General features: G+C 44.1%; 1 protein-coding gene across 3 annotated transcripts in view; it reads left to right on the plus strand.

The window, feature by feature from the left end:
* Positions 1–9,857, plus strand: part of MAML1 (mastermind like transcriptional coactivator 1) — a 29,296-nt gene extending 19,439 nt beyond the window's left edge. For all 3 annotated transcript variants that reach the window (XM_059712902.1, XM_059712903.1, XM_059712904.1), the window contains exon 5: positions 5,284–9,857. In XM_059712902.1, the coding sequence (XP_059568885.1) occupies positions 5,284–6,272 (989 nt within the window). In that variant the 3' untranslated portion in view covers positions 6,273–9,857. The remainder of the gene's footprint in view (positions 1–5,283) is intronic.
* Positions 9,858–12,732: the final 2,875 nt, after the last annotated feature.

The following is a 12,732-nucleotide window of genomic DNA, read 5'->3' on the forward strand; positions in this document are numbered from 1 at the left end:
TTCCTTGAATGGCCAGTCCGTGAGGTCTTGTTCAGGCACAAAGGTCAAAACCCAGGCCTGAAGGCCTCTGGGTTCCAACACCCCAGCTCCATAGGCTGGATCTGTTGGCTCTGCGGGCTGTAGGTTGTCAGTCCCCTGAACTAGAGACAAACACGAGGTGCTTTTTATCCTACCCCTAGCAGGCTGACTTTTTTTTGACTTCATAGCCCTCATACTTGTTGACTTGAGTGAGGAATATAAGCTCTGATCTCCTGCATTCTGGAGTGATAGTTTATATTGGGGAAGGGGGAGGAGGGAACCCTAATATACATCTGTAGTTTACTAAGATTGATAACTACGAGTTGTCATCATCACTAGGGTGGCATAGCCTAATTGATGTGGAAGCACTGGAGATCAGTAAACCCACCTTTTTTTAATACCAGAAGGAATCTTTGCTATTAGTGGGCAAGTAACTGCTTTGCTTATTAATATCCAAATGTTGCCTCATCCATCCACCCTTCCATCAGCAGACACTTAAGGAAGAAAATAATGCTTGTTTCCTTCCTTCTGCCCTCCTCTCCACAGGACCCCAGCATTGCCACTGGAACGCAACTTTTAAGATGAAGTGTATAGGCAGGATACCATTACCTAAGTCAGAGATTCTGTCACAGATCTATTATCACAGATTCTTGGGGTCAGAGGGTAGTAATCAATGGCTCGATGTCTCGTTGGCAGCTGCTATCAAGTGGAGTGCACCAGGGTCAGTCCCAGGGCTGGTTTTGTTCAATACCTTTATGAACGACCTGGAAGATGGCATAGAGTGCACCCTCAGCAAGTTGCAGATGACACCAACCTGGGGGAGTAGTAGATACGCTGAAGGGTAGGGCTAGGATTCAGAGGGATCTAGACAAATTGGAGGATTGAGCCAAAAGGAATCTCCTGAGGTTCAACAAGGACAAGTGCAAAGTCCTGCACTTAGGACTGAACAATTCCACACACGGGACAGGCTGGGGGTGACTGGCTGGACAGCAGCTCTGCAGAAAAGGACCTGGGGGTGACGGGACAAGAAGCTGAATATGCCCGTGTTGCCCGTGTTGCGAAGAAGGCTACCGGCATCCTGGGCTGCATTGGTAGGAGCGCTGCCAGCAGATCAAGGGCAGTGATTCTTCCCCTCAATTCAGCACTGGGGAGGCCACATCTGGAGTCCTGTGTCCAGTTTTGGGCCTCCCACAACAGAAAGGATGTGGACAAACTGGGGAGAGTCCAGCGGAGGGCAGTGAAAATGGTTCAGAGGCTGGGGCGCAGGACTTATGAGGAGAGGCTGAGGGAACTGGACTTATTTAGTCTAGAGGAAAGAAGACTAAGGGGGGTTTAATAGCAGCCTTCAACTACCTGAAGAGGGTTCAAAAGAGGATGCAGCTGGACTGCTCTCAGTGGTGGTAGATGACAGAACAAGGAGCAACGGGTTTGAGTTGCAGCAAGGCAAGCTTAGGTTAGATAATAGGAAGAATTTTCTCGCTAGGAGGGTAGTGAAGCACTGGAACAGGCTACCCCGAGAGATTATGGAATCTCCATCCTTGAAGGTTTTTAAGATCTGACTAGACAAAGCTTTGGCTGGGATGGTCTATTTGGGGCTCATCCTACTTTGAGCAGGGGGTTGAATTAGAAGTGACCTCCTAACATCCTTCCAATCTTAATCTTCTATGATTCTAAGTTATTGAGGGCCAGCCTTTTTGGTAGGCCTGCCACAAATTAGCTCCATCCCCTTCCCGAATGCCATTCCCATCCCCTTCCCTTGCTCAGTCAGCTGCTCTGCTTTCTACTCGCTTGTCCTGTGCCTCCTTTCTGATTTGCTGCTCTGTTTTCTGCTCTCTGCCCTATCTACTGCTGTGATATCTGTCCCCTCCCCGGTCTTCCTTAGTACTGTACACAAAGGCTTGTCATGCCACTTGTGGCACGTGCTACAGCTTGACTACCCCAATCTAAATGACACTGATGAATGCGGTTATCAGTTTGCTAGTCAGAGATATGAATTGTGGCTTCTGTAGCCAGAGACGCCCTTTTCTCTGCTAAATAACAGAAATTACTTTGTTAAAAGAAATCTTTGTATGCCTGTAAGCAGTTGGTATGCAAGAGGGGTGGTGAATACTGTACCTCAGACAAAGAGTTACAGTACTTGATCTGTACTCCCTGTCTGCCAACTAAGAAATGCAGTAGTAAATGTATTAAATGCAGTGTGTGTCGGTCATAGTAAGCACGATGTGTAGCAGCATGAAAAGCGCTTGATTCTGTCCTACAAATATGCTGACTCTGGGTACTTTTTCACTTGCTGTTCTAATATTCGTACTGCCTCTTTGCTTTTTTGCACGGCAGAACAGCAGACTTTCTCTACTTGTCACGACCTCTGTCTTTTTTCCCCTTTGTTATGTTGCTAGTTTAGGACTTTGAAACCCTAGCATTCAAACGATCCCACATTTGCATACATTGTCTCGTGCATGGATAAAAAACATGCACTCACATTTGTGGTAAGAGAGTGGCTCCTTCCAGCTTTATGAGGATCTCAGAAGGGAAGGCAGCCCCTACAACTTAGATACGTTTCATCCCAGACCCTACAGTGGAAGCATCTCAGACAGGCTTTCCTGTATAGTTTTTTGTTTCACTGTATATATTTTACCTTCCAGGTAGGAATCTGCCATCTAGAAACAGCTTTTAGCTAGAGTTGACAAAAAGGCTCCTTTTTGGTTTCCTGACCAGATTGATGAATTGCAGCCTGTCTGATTATTGGTTTTACCCGCAGGCATATTGAATGCATTATTATAAAAAACAGAAAGGTACGTAGATGATAGAATTAAAGACGTGCAGGGCTGGAAGAGGAAGTCCACCGCCCCCTGCACAGAAGCAGGAACTTGTATATCTCGTATATAGATCACTTTTGACAAATACTGATCTAACCAGTTCTTTAAAATGTCCAGTGAAGGTTACTGCACAGCCATCCTAGGCAGTCTCTTCCAGTGCTGCATGTGAGGTCTTGCCAGCACCAAGTGAAGCAGAATAATGACTTCCAGGGTCTTGCGTGCAGCACTCCTCTGAATGCATCCTGAAATGAGATTGGGTTTTTTAGGGGGAACCATCACATGGTTAGCTCATGTTTAGTGTGCAGCTCTCTATAACTCCACGTTCTTTGCCTTCAGTACCACCTCCTACCCAGTCCCTCCCCACCTTTTATTTGTGCATTTGATTTATCTTTCAGTGTGTCACTTTGCCTTTGTCTGTATTGAATATCAGATTGATGTTTTCAGTCCACTTCTATTTGTCAAGTTTGGACTGATTTCTGATCCAGTGCTTCAAAGTGCCTGTGGGGACTCCTAGCTTGATGTTATTTGTAAATTATATAAATCTACTTTGTATTCAGTAATCCAAGTCATTAATAAAAATATCAAATAGAACAAGTCCCAGGACAAACTCCTGCCAGACCTCACTTGAAATACCCTCCCAGTTTGAAGAGAACCATTTCTAATTACTGATGGATTGTTTTATCAAACAGCTTGGTCACCAGAATTTGGAGGGCTTGCTTCTTCCCTCCCTTGTGTATGAGACTGTTGTGTGGGAAAGTGGCCTTCCTGACCTCAAGATATCACAACTATTTCTTCTCCTTTATCCAGATGACCAGTTACCCTGTCAAAAGATGTAGTTTGACACTATGTTTCTGACAAACCCACATTGGCTGTTGTATCTTTATTACTTTTTTTGTTTAGGTGTCTATACATTGCTTCTTGAATAACATGCTCTGGCATCTTTCTGGGGTTGAAAGCCAACTTGACTTCTACAGTAAAAGAAACTATTTGAGTTGCACTGTAAAATTAGGTTAGACTCTTGTACCTACCCCTGGTAAGTCAGACAGGGAGCTTGCACTCCGCATCCTGATGCTGTGTGTCACCGTGACCCTCTTTCCCAGTACTGCCAGTTCATGGACATAAACCCATAGGGAGTTTTTGCTCTTGTCTTGTTAGGCCCACATTAGTCATGAGAGACGGACCGCATTCATGCCCTAAGCACATAAGGGTGTGGATCCACAGGATGATTAATACGCAGCATTTTATCCTGGCTTTACTCTAGTGAATTCACTCTGCAGTAAGTGAGCTAGCTGCCTGCAGGAGGTGGTGTTCTAGCACCTGGCTGCTAGATGATGCAGGAGCTGGTTTGCATACATCGTATACCGCAGGATAAAATTTATTTATTATTTAGTTTTATACCTTGCCTTTTCCGAAGGGCTTAGAGCAGCTTACAATAAACAGACAACCAACCTGCAGATTGGAAACAATAATAAATTGATGGGGAGCAGGGAGAGAGCATATTCTACGTCATCGTTTTCCCATGTTGTAAAGTTATTACCTATTTTTCAAGGATCGGTTTTATCCTGTGCTCAAAAGATTTACTACATAATAGGGGTGTGCCCTGTGGGTTAGCTCCACCCTTGCTACGTAGTAAAGTCAATTCACATGTCTGCACCCTGAGTGGTGCTGTAGCATCCTAGTGTCTTAGTACAATTCTACTCCATCCTGGTTGAGTCCCTGAAAAATTATTACTTTGGTAATACACCTGCATTTTAGCATTAAGACTAAGTCACAAAAAATGGCAAGGAGAAGACCTCCTCCCTTTTGCATCAGCTTTTTTTCAAGGGCTTAAACAGGGTGGATGAGGATCACAGGTAAACAAAGATCAGGTCAGTGGGGGGTATTTATACACATGCTTTGGGAGTCGGGCAGAGGGGTATGCTTTAATTAGTGGCTCTGAGTGCCACTCTAATTAAAGCACCCAGAGCATCTCATGTGTCATTCTTAAAAATGGCAGCGGGGGAGCTTTATCTAAAGCTCACTGAATGAGCTTTAGTTAAAGCACCCTGCCACCATTAAGTGTGGAGACACCAATACACGAGATGCTGGAGTCTGAGTCTCTAAAAATCTGGCCATTGCTGATCAAAGTTTCTCCCCATTTCTAGGCAGAGTGGCATTTGAATCAGTGTCCTTACATAACCGTATCTGCCTGTATCGGTAGAGAGTACTAGCTGGGAGGACAGTGGGGAAATTCTTTACCGTTACACCCCAAGGCTGATGCTAGAGAGGAGCTCGTAGAGTAGAACTTTCCCATTGCTGCTGTATATTACATAGATTAATTGATAAATACATCTGCAAAACTGCATCTGCTGCTGTATGCATGTATTATAGTGTCTAAAAGGTGTGTGGACAGACTTTGGATAAGTTGGAAAGAACTATTAAATATAGAAAATATTGCTCTTTATTACAGGATCCTCTTCAGCCATGGCCGGGGTAAGTAATTTAGGACAGTCCAGTTCCAGCAGTCCACGGATGTTTTCTCAGACCCAGAACATGATTCAGATGGGACCTGGGCATGGTTCTGTTCCTCCTCTCCAGTCGGGCTCCAGTCAGCAGGATCGGGGTGTGACTCAGTACACAAACATGCAAACCATTCAGCGAGGGGGACTGTACAACATGGCATCTGGTATGACGCAGATGGTTCCTCAGCATGCAAATCAGAGTGCCAACGGACAGCCACAAATGCAAAGACAGCCCAGCCTGGGCCAGGGCACTGCTGTGCCAGCTGGGTATGGGCAGAACACCTTGGGGAATTCGAGCATTTCTCAGCAGCACAATAAGGGGCCACTGAATCCCACTTTATCCAAGCCACAGATGGCAAGAGTGCCAGCGGCAATGGGGGCCCAGAACCCATCTTGGCAACACCAAGGAATACCCAACATGAACAGCCAGACACAAGGAAATGGGGGCTTAGGGGCATTTACTGCCAGCTCCACTTTCCACTTGCAGCAAACTCACCTAAAGATGGCCAGCCAGCAGTTTGCTCAAGGAATGCCTCAGGTAAGCCTAAGCACCAGCCGACCCATAGCCTCCATGAACTCTGCTGTCGCTGGGCAGATACTCTCATCATCCTTAGGCGCACAGCAGAGGACAAACCCACCTGCCCAGCAGCAGGTCCCCTCGCAACAAGTCTTGCCTGGCATGAACCAGGCAGTTCCAGATCTGACTGCTTTCAACCAGAATCCAAATCAGCAGCTGCCCAATAGAGCCAATCTGCACTGTACTCAAGGTTACCCCGTGAGAACCACCAGTCAGGAGCTGCCTTTCGCCTACAGCAGCCAGGCGGGCAATAATGGACTGCCAAGCTTAACTGGCGACACAGACCTGATAGACTTGCTGAAAAACAGGACTTCAGAAGAATGGATGAATGACTTGGACGAGTTGTTAAGAACTCACTGAAACAGGGTTTGGGGGTTTGTTTTCTACATCTTATTTTTTTATTTTGTGAAATCTAAACTACGGTTGGACCAAAAACCTGTGGCTTTGAGGAGACTTGTAGGCATTAGAAGTAAATAGTTGGGAAAGGGACTGAAGCTACTTCCCATTTGGGCTTTGAGACATGGTAATGGCACACCGAGCAAGTCCGCTGCGGCGCTGTGCTTCCTCTTTGTGTCTGTGGGAGGTTGCACGTTTGAACAGGTCAAACAAATTGGTCTGCATCCCAGCCTGCCCTTCAGAAATTTCACTTGCAGTGTTTGGAAACTGAGGTTTTTGATTATTTACAAACCCTACAAAAACCCCACAATAGTGGGGAAAAACAAGCAAGTAAAAATCATGCCAATATTTCCTAGAAGGGCTTTTTCCTGGAGCTCATACTTCACGTCACAGTCGTTCCCAGCTTGTCATGCTGTTAGTTGCAATACTGTCCCACCACGGTTCCCACTTTGTTTTTGCGGGAGGAGAGGACACGTGCCCCTGAGTGTGTTTGCAAGACGGTTTTATTTTGAGTCAGGCCTCCCCCCGCTGCTGACGTGTGTGCCGCCATTCTCAACAAGCAAGTGATCTTTCTCAGTAATGTTTGAAGCAAATGCTTCTGGATGCTGGTGATAAATGACAAAAAGTGTTAAAACCTGGCCAGCTGGCCTAGGCTGGTGACTTTCTTTAACGGATCGTGGACTCCCAAGCTGCAGCTTGCACTCTTGTGGAGGGACGTGGTTCTTGGCTTTTACCTTATTGTGGTTAAAGAGGGACTTTCTTATGGGAGAACCTTTATGAATATATTAGATGTAAACCCATTTACTTTGCACATGTTTTTTCATAACTTATTTCCAAAATTAGTTGTGTTTAAATGAGGACTTTGCTTTGTGATAGCTCATCTTGTTTTCCTTTTAGATTTTATAACACAGGATTTGTGAGGTTAGTCTTCTCCAAGAGTAAACAGAGATTCCATAAGCACAAGATTTTGTCACTTTAGGATCAAGCGCGTGAAAGTAGCACTGGGCCGAGAAGTGGAAAGTTCTTACCTAAAATGTAAATATCAGCAATAATAGAGCAGGGAGCATGGAAAAATACTGGCCTAGTCACTTGTCTCAAGGTTGTTCCAATGTGAAGATCTCCCCTTTAAGTATTTCCCCCCCTGATTTGTGAGATTGATAATCTTTTTGCAGACAGGTATAGATACTTCTCTGATCTCTCTTGAAGCAGGTGCTGGTTCTGCAGGATAAGCCAGGACGACTCTCGCACTCGTGTTGGGGTCAGTTGCATACAGGATAAGAAAAGCAATGAGAACAATCAGTGTTCTAAATCCTTACTCGCTACCAAAAATTCCCCTATCGATCAACAAACCACCTTGCCTTAACCTTTATTTTGAGATGGAAATAAAGTTAAAAGCTTTGTTTTAGATGCACAAATACCTCTTCCCTTCCCAAACCCCTTGGGGGTGGGAAATGCGGGCCAACTTTTTCCATTTTTGTAAAGCTCCTTCTAATTTTTTAGCCAACCCCAGCATGACGAAAAGAATTTCCTTCAACACAGACTAGTGTCTTGAGGAGGAGCCTTTCTGCTCTGCAGAGGTGTTATGGTTTGGAGCGGGGAGGTGAAGGCTAAAATTTGAGATTTTGGAAGGAGAGTATTTTACTGTATTTGCAGCTCCTTTATCAGATAATTTGCACTTTTTATAAAATCTGCTTTTAACACTAATACTTTTAACCCTTTCCCAATACACGTGAAACATGGTCTTGCCCTTCACGCTCTTCTAGATTTTGCATTGTATCATGTTAAACTGTTGGGGCTGGTCAGAGCTGTTCACTTTTGGTGATACTGCACATTGACCAGTGGATCCCATAGCTGAATGGAAGGTGAAGTTCCTCTGAAGTGAACTTAAACCCTTGTCGAAATATTTAAAAAATGAAAGATGGAATTGATTCTTAAATGACAAATGAAAGCATCAGCGACACTGGGGTTACTGGCACTGTTCTAAGATTTTTTTAGGGGAAAAATCGCTGACTTTTAAAATGACTAATCCTAACTTTTTTGGTAAAGAAATAAAGCCAGTGAGCTTGGCTTAATGATACAGTAAGCAAACAATTGGTCCAAGGCTCTTGAAACTTCATCAGAAGAGTCTAGACTTTAGCAGTTTTCTTTTCTCTTTCTCTCTCACTGTCTCTCTCGGTCAGGAGAAGGGTGTTTGTGATACTTGTTTGTGTGTGTTGTTGGGTTTTGGGGGGGGTGTTTCTTTTTCTTAAGTGTTAACTTAGCACCAGTGTGCCTTCATTTCCTATTGGGGGTACTTGGGACCTCATACTCTTGAACAGTGACATCCTGTAATGTTGCTGATCCTTTTCTCTACCCCTTAAAACAGCCAGGAATAACAGCCTGTTAGAACTTAATTGCTCCTTTTCCCCTGTTTAGCTTATGTGACAAAATCCACTGTATTCAGGGGATTTCACATGCAGAGTTTAGGTCTAAATACATCAAAACAACAGTCCATCCATTTTGTAGCTCTGTAATCTGATGTAAAGGAGATCAGCTCAGCATGCTTGCTCTCTAAAGGATAGTTCCTGTAGGTGTTCTGGAGATTGCGGATGTCCTTTTCCCTTCATTGTTTCTGGAAGCTGAGATGGATATTGGCCTGCTAAACAGGAGTGTGTTTCTCTGCAGAAGTCCTGATTTGATTTAGGACTTGGTCTGTAGTGGCCGTGGTACTGTTCAGTGCTCTTCAAACATGGATGGAGGCTGATTGGTTTATAATATCCTTCAGCCACTGTGCGTGAACAAGATCCCAACAATGTTAAAATGATTGCGATCCAGCCTCGACTTTCATTTTTCAGCACGGGTGTCATTTGGTCCCTGTCTACACAGTCTGATCAAACTGTTGACAACATGGTGGCGGTGTTACCATGTTTACATACTGCTTATTGGCCATCGACAGTGAGGCCTAAATGTGCGTAGGTGCACGAGTGAAGACAGGCTGGGCATTGCCCTTGCGTGCTGTCACACACAGCTGTTAACACATGCACTTGGGCTTTCCATTTGCTGCAGCTTAAGAGCAATAAGATGTAGCTCCCCTGAGCCTTGCCTAGCCGGCTGCCCATGGCTTTATTTATAAACTGAGGTTTTGGCTAGGCGAGAAGGGCGAAAAAGTCACTGTGTAACATCCACTGCCTTCCAAAAACCACAAGTCAATTGAAAAGGGTGCTCAAATTTTTGTTATACACATTTCCTTTGTGTAAATAATGTTTACAGTTTTATATTAAAGATTGAATAAGAGTTAGATCTTCTGACTGTATATTTTTTACTTTTTATAGATTTTAAAACTATAATTCTTTATATATGTGTTTTTGGGGGTTATGGTAACTTTTATGCTTGTAAATGGAGAACAGTTGAAATTGATGCTAACCTTTATGAGTTTTTTGTCATTGAAATGTGTAAAGAGCCCATTAATCCCCTTATTCTTTTACTACAATTACTGGTGCACACCAAAAAGAAATCCTTTACTTCTGTTTTATCATTATAAAAATAAATATTTTGCTAGTGTATTAAACACATACGGCTACGACCTTATACCTTTGTGTGAGCTGAGCAGCTTTGCCTCCATCATTCATGTGCAATTATTCTCTCCTGAGAGACGGTTTCTATTCATCCAGTGATTTAATTAACAATGTTCAAATTCTAACTTTGTTTGGAACCAAACTTGGTTTCCTCTGAATCCTTTCCCAGTTAAACCGAGAAGGGGAGGAATTTGGAAGTCCAAGGGGGAAGGAAATGATAAAAAGTTCAATGGCATTTTAATAATTTTTCAAATTTTAGTTGTTAGATCCTAGAGTTGGTTGTGACTGGTGGTACTGAGAGTGGACCTCTGCTGTTGTGCCAACTCCCCCCAAACTGAGAGGTGTTATACAGGTAAAACTGTTTAATCTGTTAAAAAATGGTAACAATGCAGAAGTCACTTTGCCCTTCCTGAATCCTCCTTATTTCAGACTATCGAGAGACCAGACAAATGCTGCAAAAAGAGGTCAGAACTTCCCAATGGTTCCAAAACGTAGGCAGCTGCTTTCTCTGATATTCTTGGCCTGACGTTTAATGTTGCAAGTCCACAAGTGCTTTAGAAGCCGACCATTTACAACAGGAACTTATATTGTCTCCTTAATTCTGTGCAGTTGGGTCACTGATTTGAAAAATTGCATTTTTTCCAAGGTAAGAATTAACTTTCTAGTAATTCTTTTTTTCTCTGTCAAATGCTTTGGCTTCGTCTTAGTGACGAAATTTATGCTACTTCAAGTGTTTGGGGGGGTCTCTGAATTGCTTCCTGACCATATTGCTTAACTAAGCCTCTGTTCTATTTAGAATAAGTGTGTGGGCATAGTCCTTGAAGAGCTGTGAGCAAAAATCTTTGGGCTAAATCATACCTGCTCTCAGATGACACCAGCTTCCACTGCTGTCTTCTCGGAAGCTGGGTTCTTAACCTCTGATTTCATGATAGGCAGCTATGTAGTAATAGGCACTGAAAGAATTTCCTGAGCTGCGTGCATAGGACAACTCTAAAATGGTTTTTTTTTTCTTTTATTGTTTCCTGTTTAGTAAATGTTAGAATTACTGTTAAAACAAGCAGATTTTTATCTGTGAAGCTCCAGCTCAACCTCTTAACCACAGCACTGGTAATACAAGAAAAAAAAATGCTGGCAAAGCTGTGCTGCATGCTTCCTTCATGGGGTTGTGTTGTAGTGCAAAGCTTTCCCCCCCTCCTGCTGCTGTTCCATCCTTAGCTGGCCCGCTTGAAAGCAGTCCTGGGAGCTAGCTCTACCTTGGCGGGCTGCTGGCGAGTGGCTGCCCTGGCCTGCCCAACAGTGCAACTTTCACCTCCATGCCATAGTTTTGGGTGAAAGGGGCTGATTTGAAATGGTCTGCTGCAAAACTCAGTTGAATCTGAAAGAGAAACACTTTTGGGAAGATCAGTTGAGCTAATCTCTTAGAAGGGTGGTGCTTAGCCTCCTTGGTTTCACAGTCCCCCTCGTGGGACTGGATGGCCCCCTCGTTGTGAATTGAGTGGCCCCCATTTCAACAGGGATTTCATGTTACAGTGCTTCCCTCCTTGTAGGGGGCTGGGCAGTAGGGAGGGATTGTCCAGGCAGACAAGCCTGAGCCAGTTTATCAGCTTAGCTTATCTTCTTGTCGCCCTACATTTTGGGGCACCCTTCGAAGGGTCTGGTGGCAACTCAAGGTGCACTGGCACCCTGGTGAGAATCACTGAGTTGGGACCTCCAAGCTCCTCTCAGCTGTGCGTCCTTTAAACCTGTTGTATATTTCTTACCTTTCCCAGAGGTTGTATGTCAGGGGATTTGTAAACCTAAACCTAGGGAGAAACAGGTATGATCATGTGTCATAAAACCAGCAGGTCCAAGGTGGGCTAATCTGAAAGGAACTGTTCCAGAGCTTCACACTATTCCTGTGTTGTGTGTGTACATGCATCTTTCCAGGAACTCCAGAGATAATCCCAGTTAGTATCAACTTTTGTGTCTCCCTCTCCTTGCATACTGCTGGTTCCTATCTGACATTAAAATTTGCTCTACAAGCAGACTTTAAGGCTTGAATGCATTTCTGCTGCAATCGCTGGGACCAGGAGCAGGTGGTAAGTGACATTTCCCTGGGGTTTATACCAGGTATCTCAAATGGGAAAACTGACATTTTATGAAAATCTCAGGCCACCTCCAGATTTCATAAACTAGGAGGAACATAATTTGCTTCCCACCTGGAGGACACAGCATTTTGGACAAGTATTTTATCTGCACTGTCCACTTGGAATTGATGTATCATTTTTTTAACTTGGGTAAGCAGGGTTCTTTGAGTGGATGTGATATATTTTATTAGACCAACAGAATAGTGGGGAAAAAAGTTCTTAGCAAAGCTGTCAGGCATTTCTGACCACTCTCTGCTGGTCTGAGAATCCAAGGAATGAGAGAAGCTAAAAGTGTGGCAGGACGTCGGGGAGGATGTAAATAGGTAGAGATGAGAAAGACAGAAGGTAAAGCAGGGAAGGGAGGGGGCAGAAAGCAGGGGACAAAAAAAGCCAAGGGGAACATTACAGTAGTAATAATACATGGTAAAAAAGAGGCTATCAATAAAAAAGGAAACGGTAGGGAATCAGGAAGACAAAGGGCAGAAAAGGAGGGGAGGGGAGAAAAGGGGAAGGGAAAAGAATGTAAGAGGTCAGGCCAGGCAGGTACCTGGCGAGTCAGATGTCAGGCAGGTTGTAATGTGTCATAAATCCAATGTCTACATTGCGTCCATGATTTTTTGTACCTAGTAGGTTGATGAAGTGAAGTTCATAGGCTTGTCTGTGAAAGGTGTTTTGTAAATTCCCTTTGAGGATTAAAACTGAGAGATGGGAGAGGGAGCGGTTGTCCTGTGAGAAGTGTGCCCC

Source organism: Alligator mississippiensis, chromosome 9, assembly GCF_030867095.1.
Source record: "Alligator mississippiensis isolate rAllMis1 chromosome 9, rAllMis1, whole genome shotgun sequence".
In the NCBI taxonomy this organism is placed as follows: Eukaryota; Metazoa; Chordata; order Crocodylia; family Alligatoridae; genus Alligator; species Alligator mississippiensis.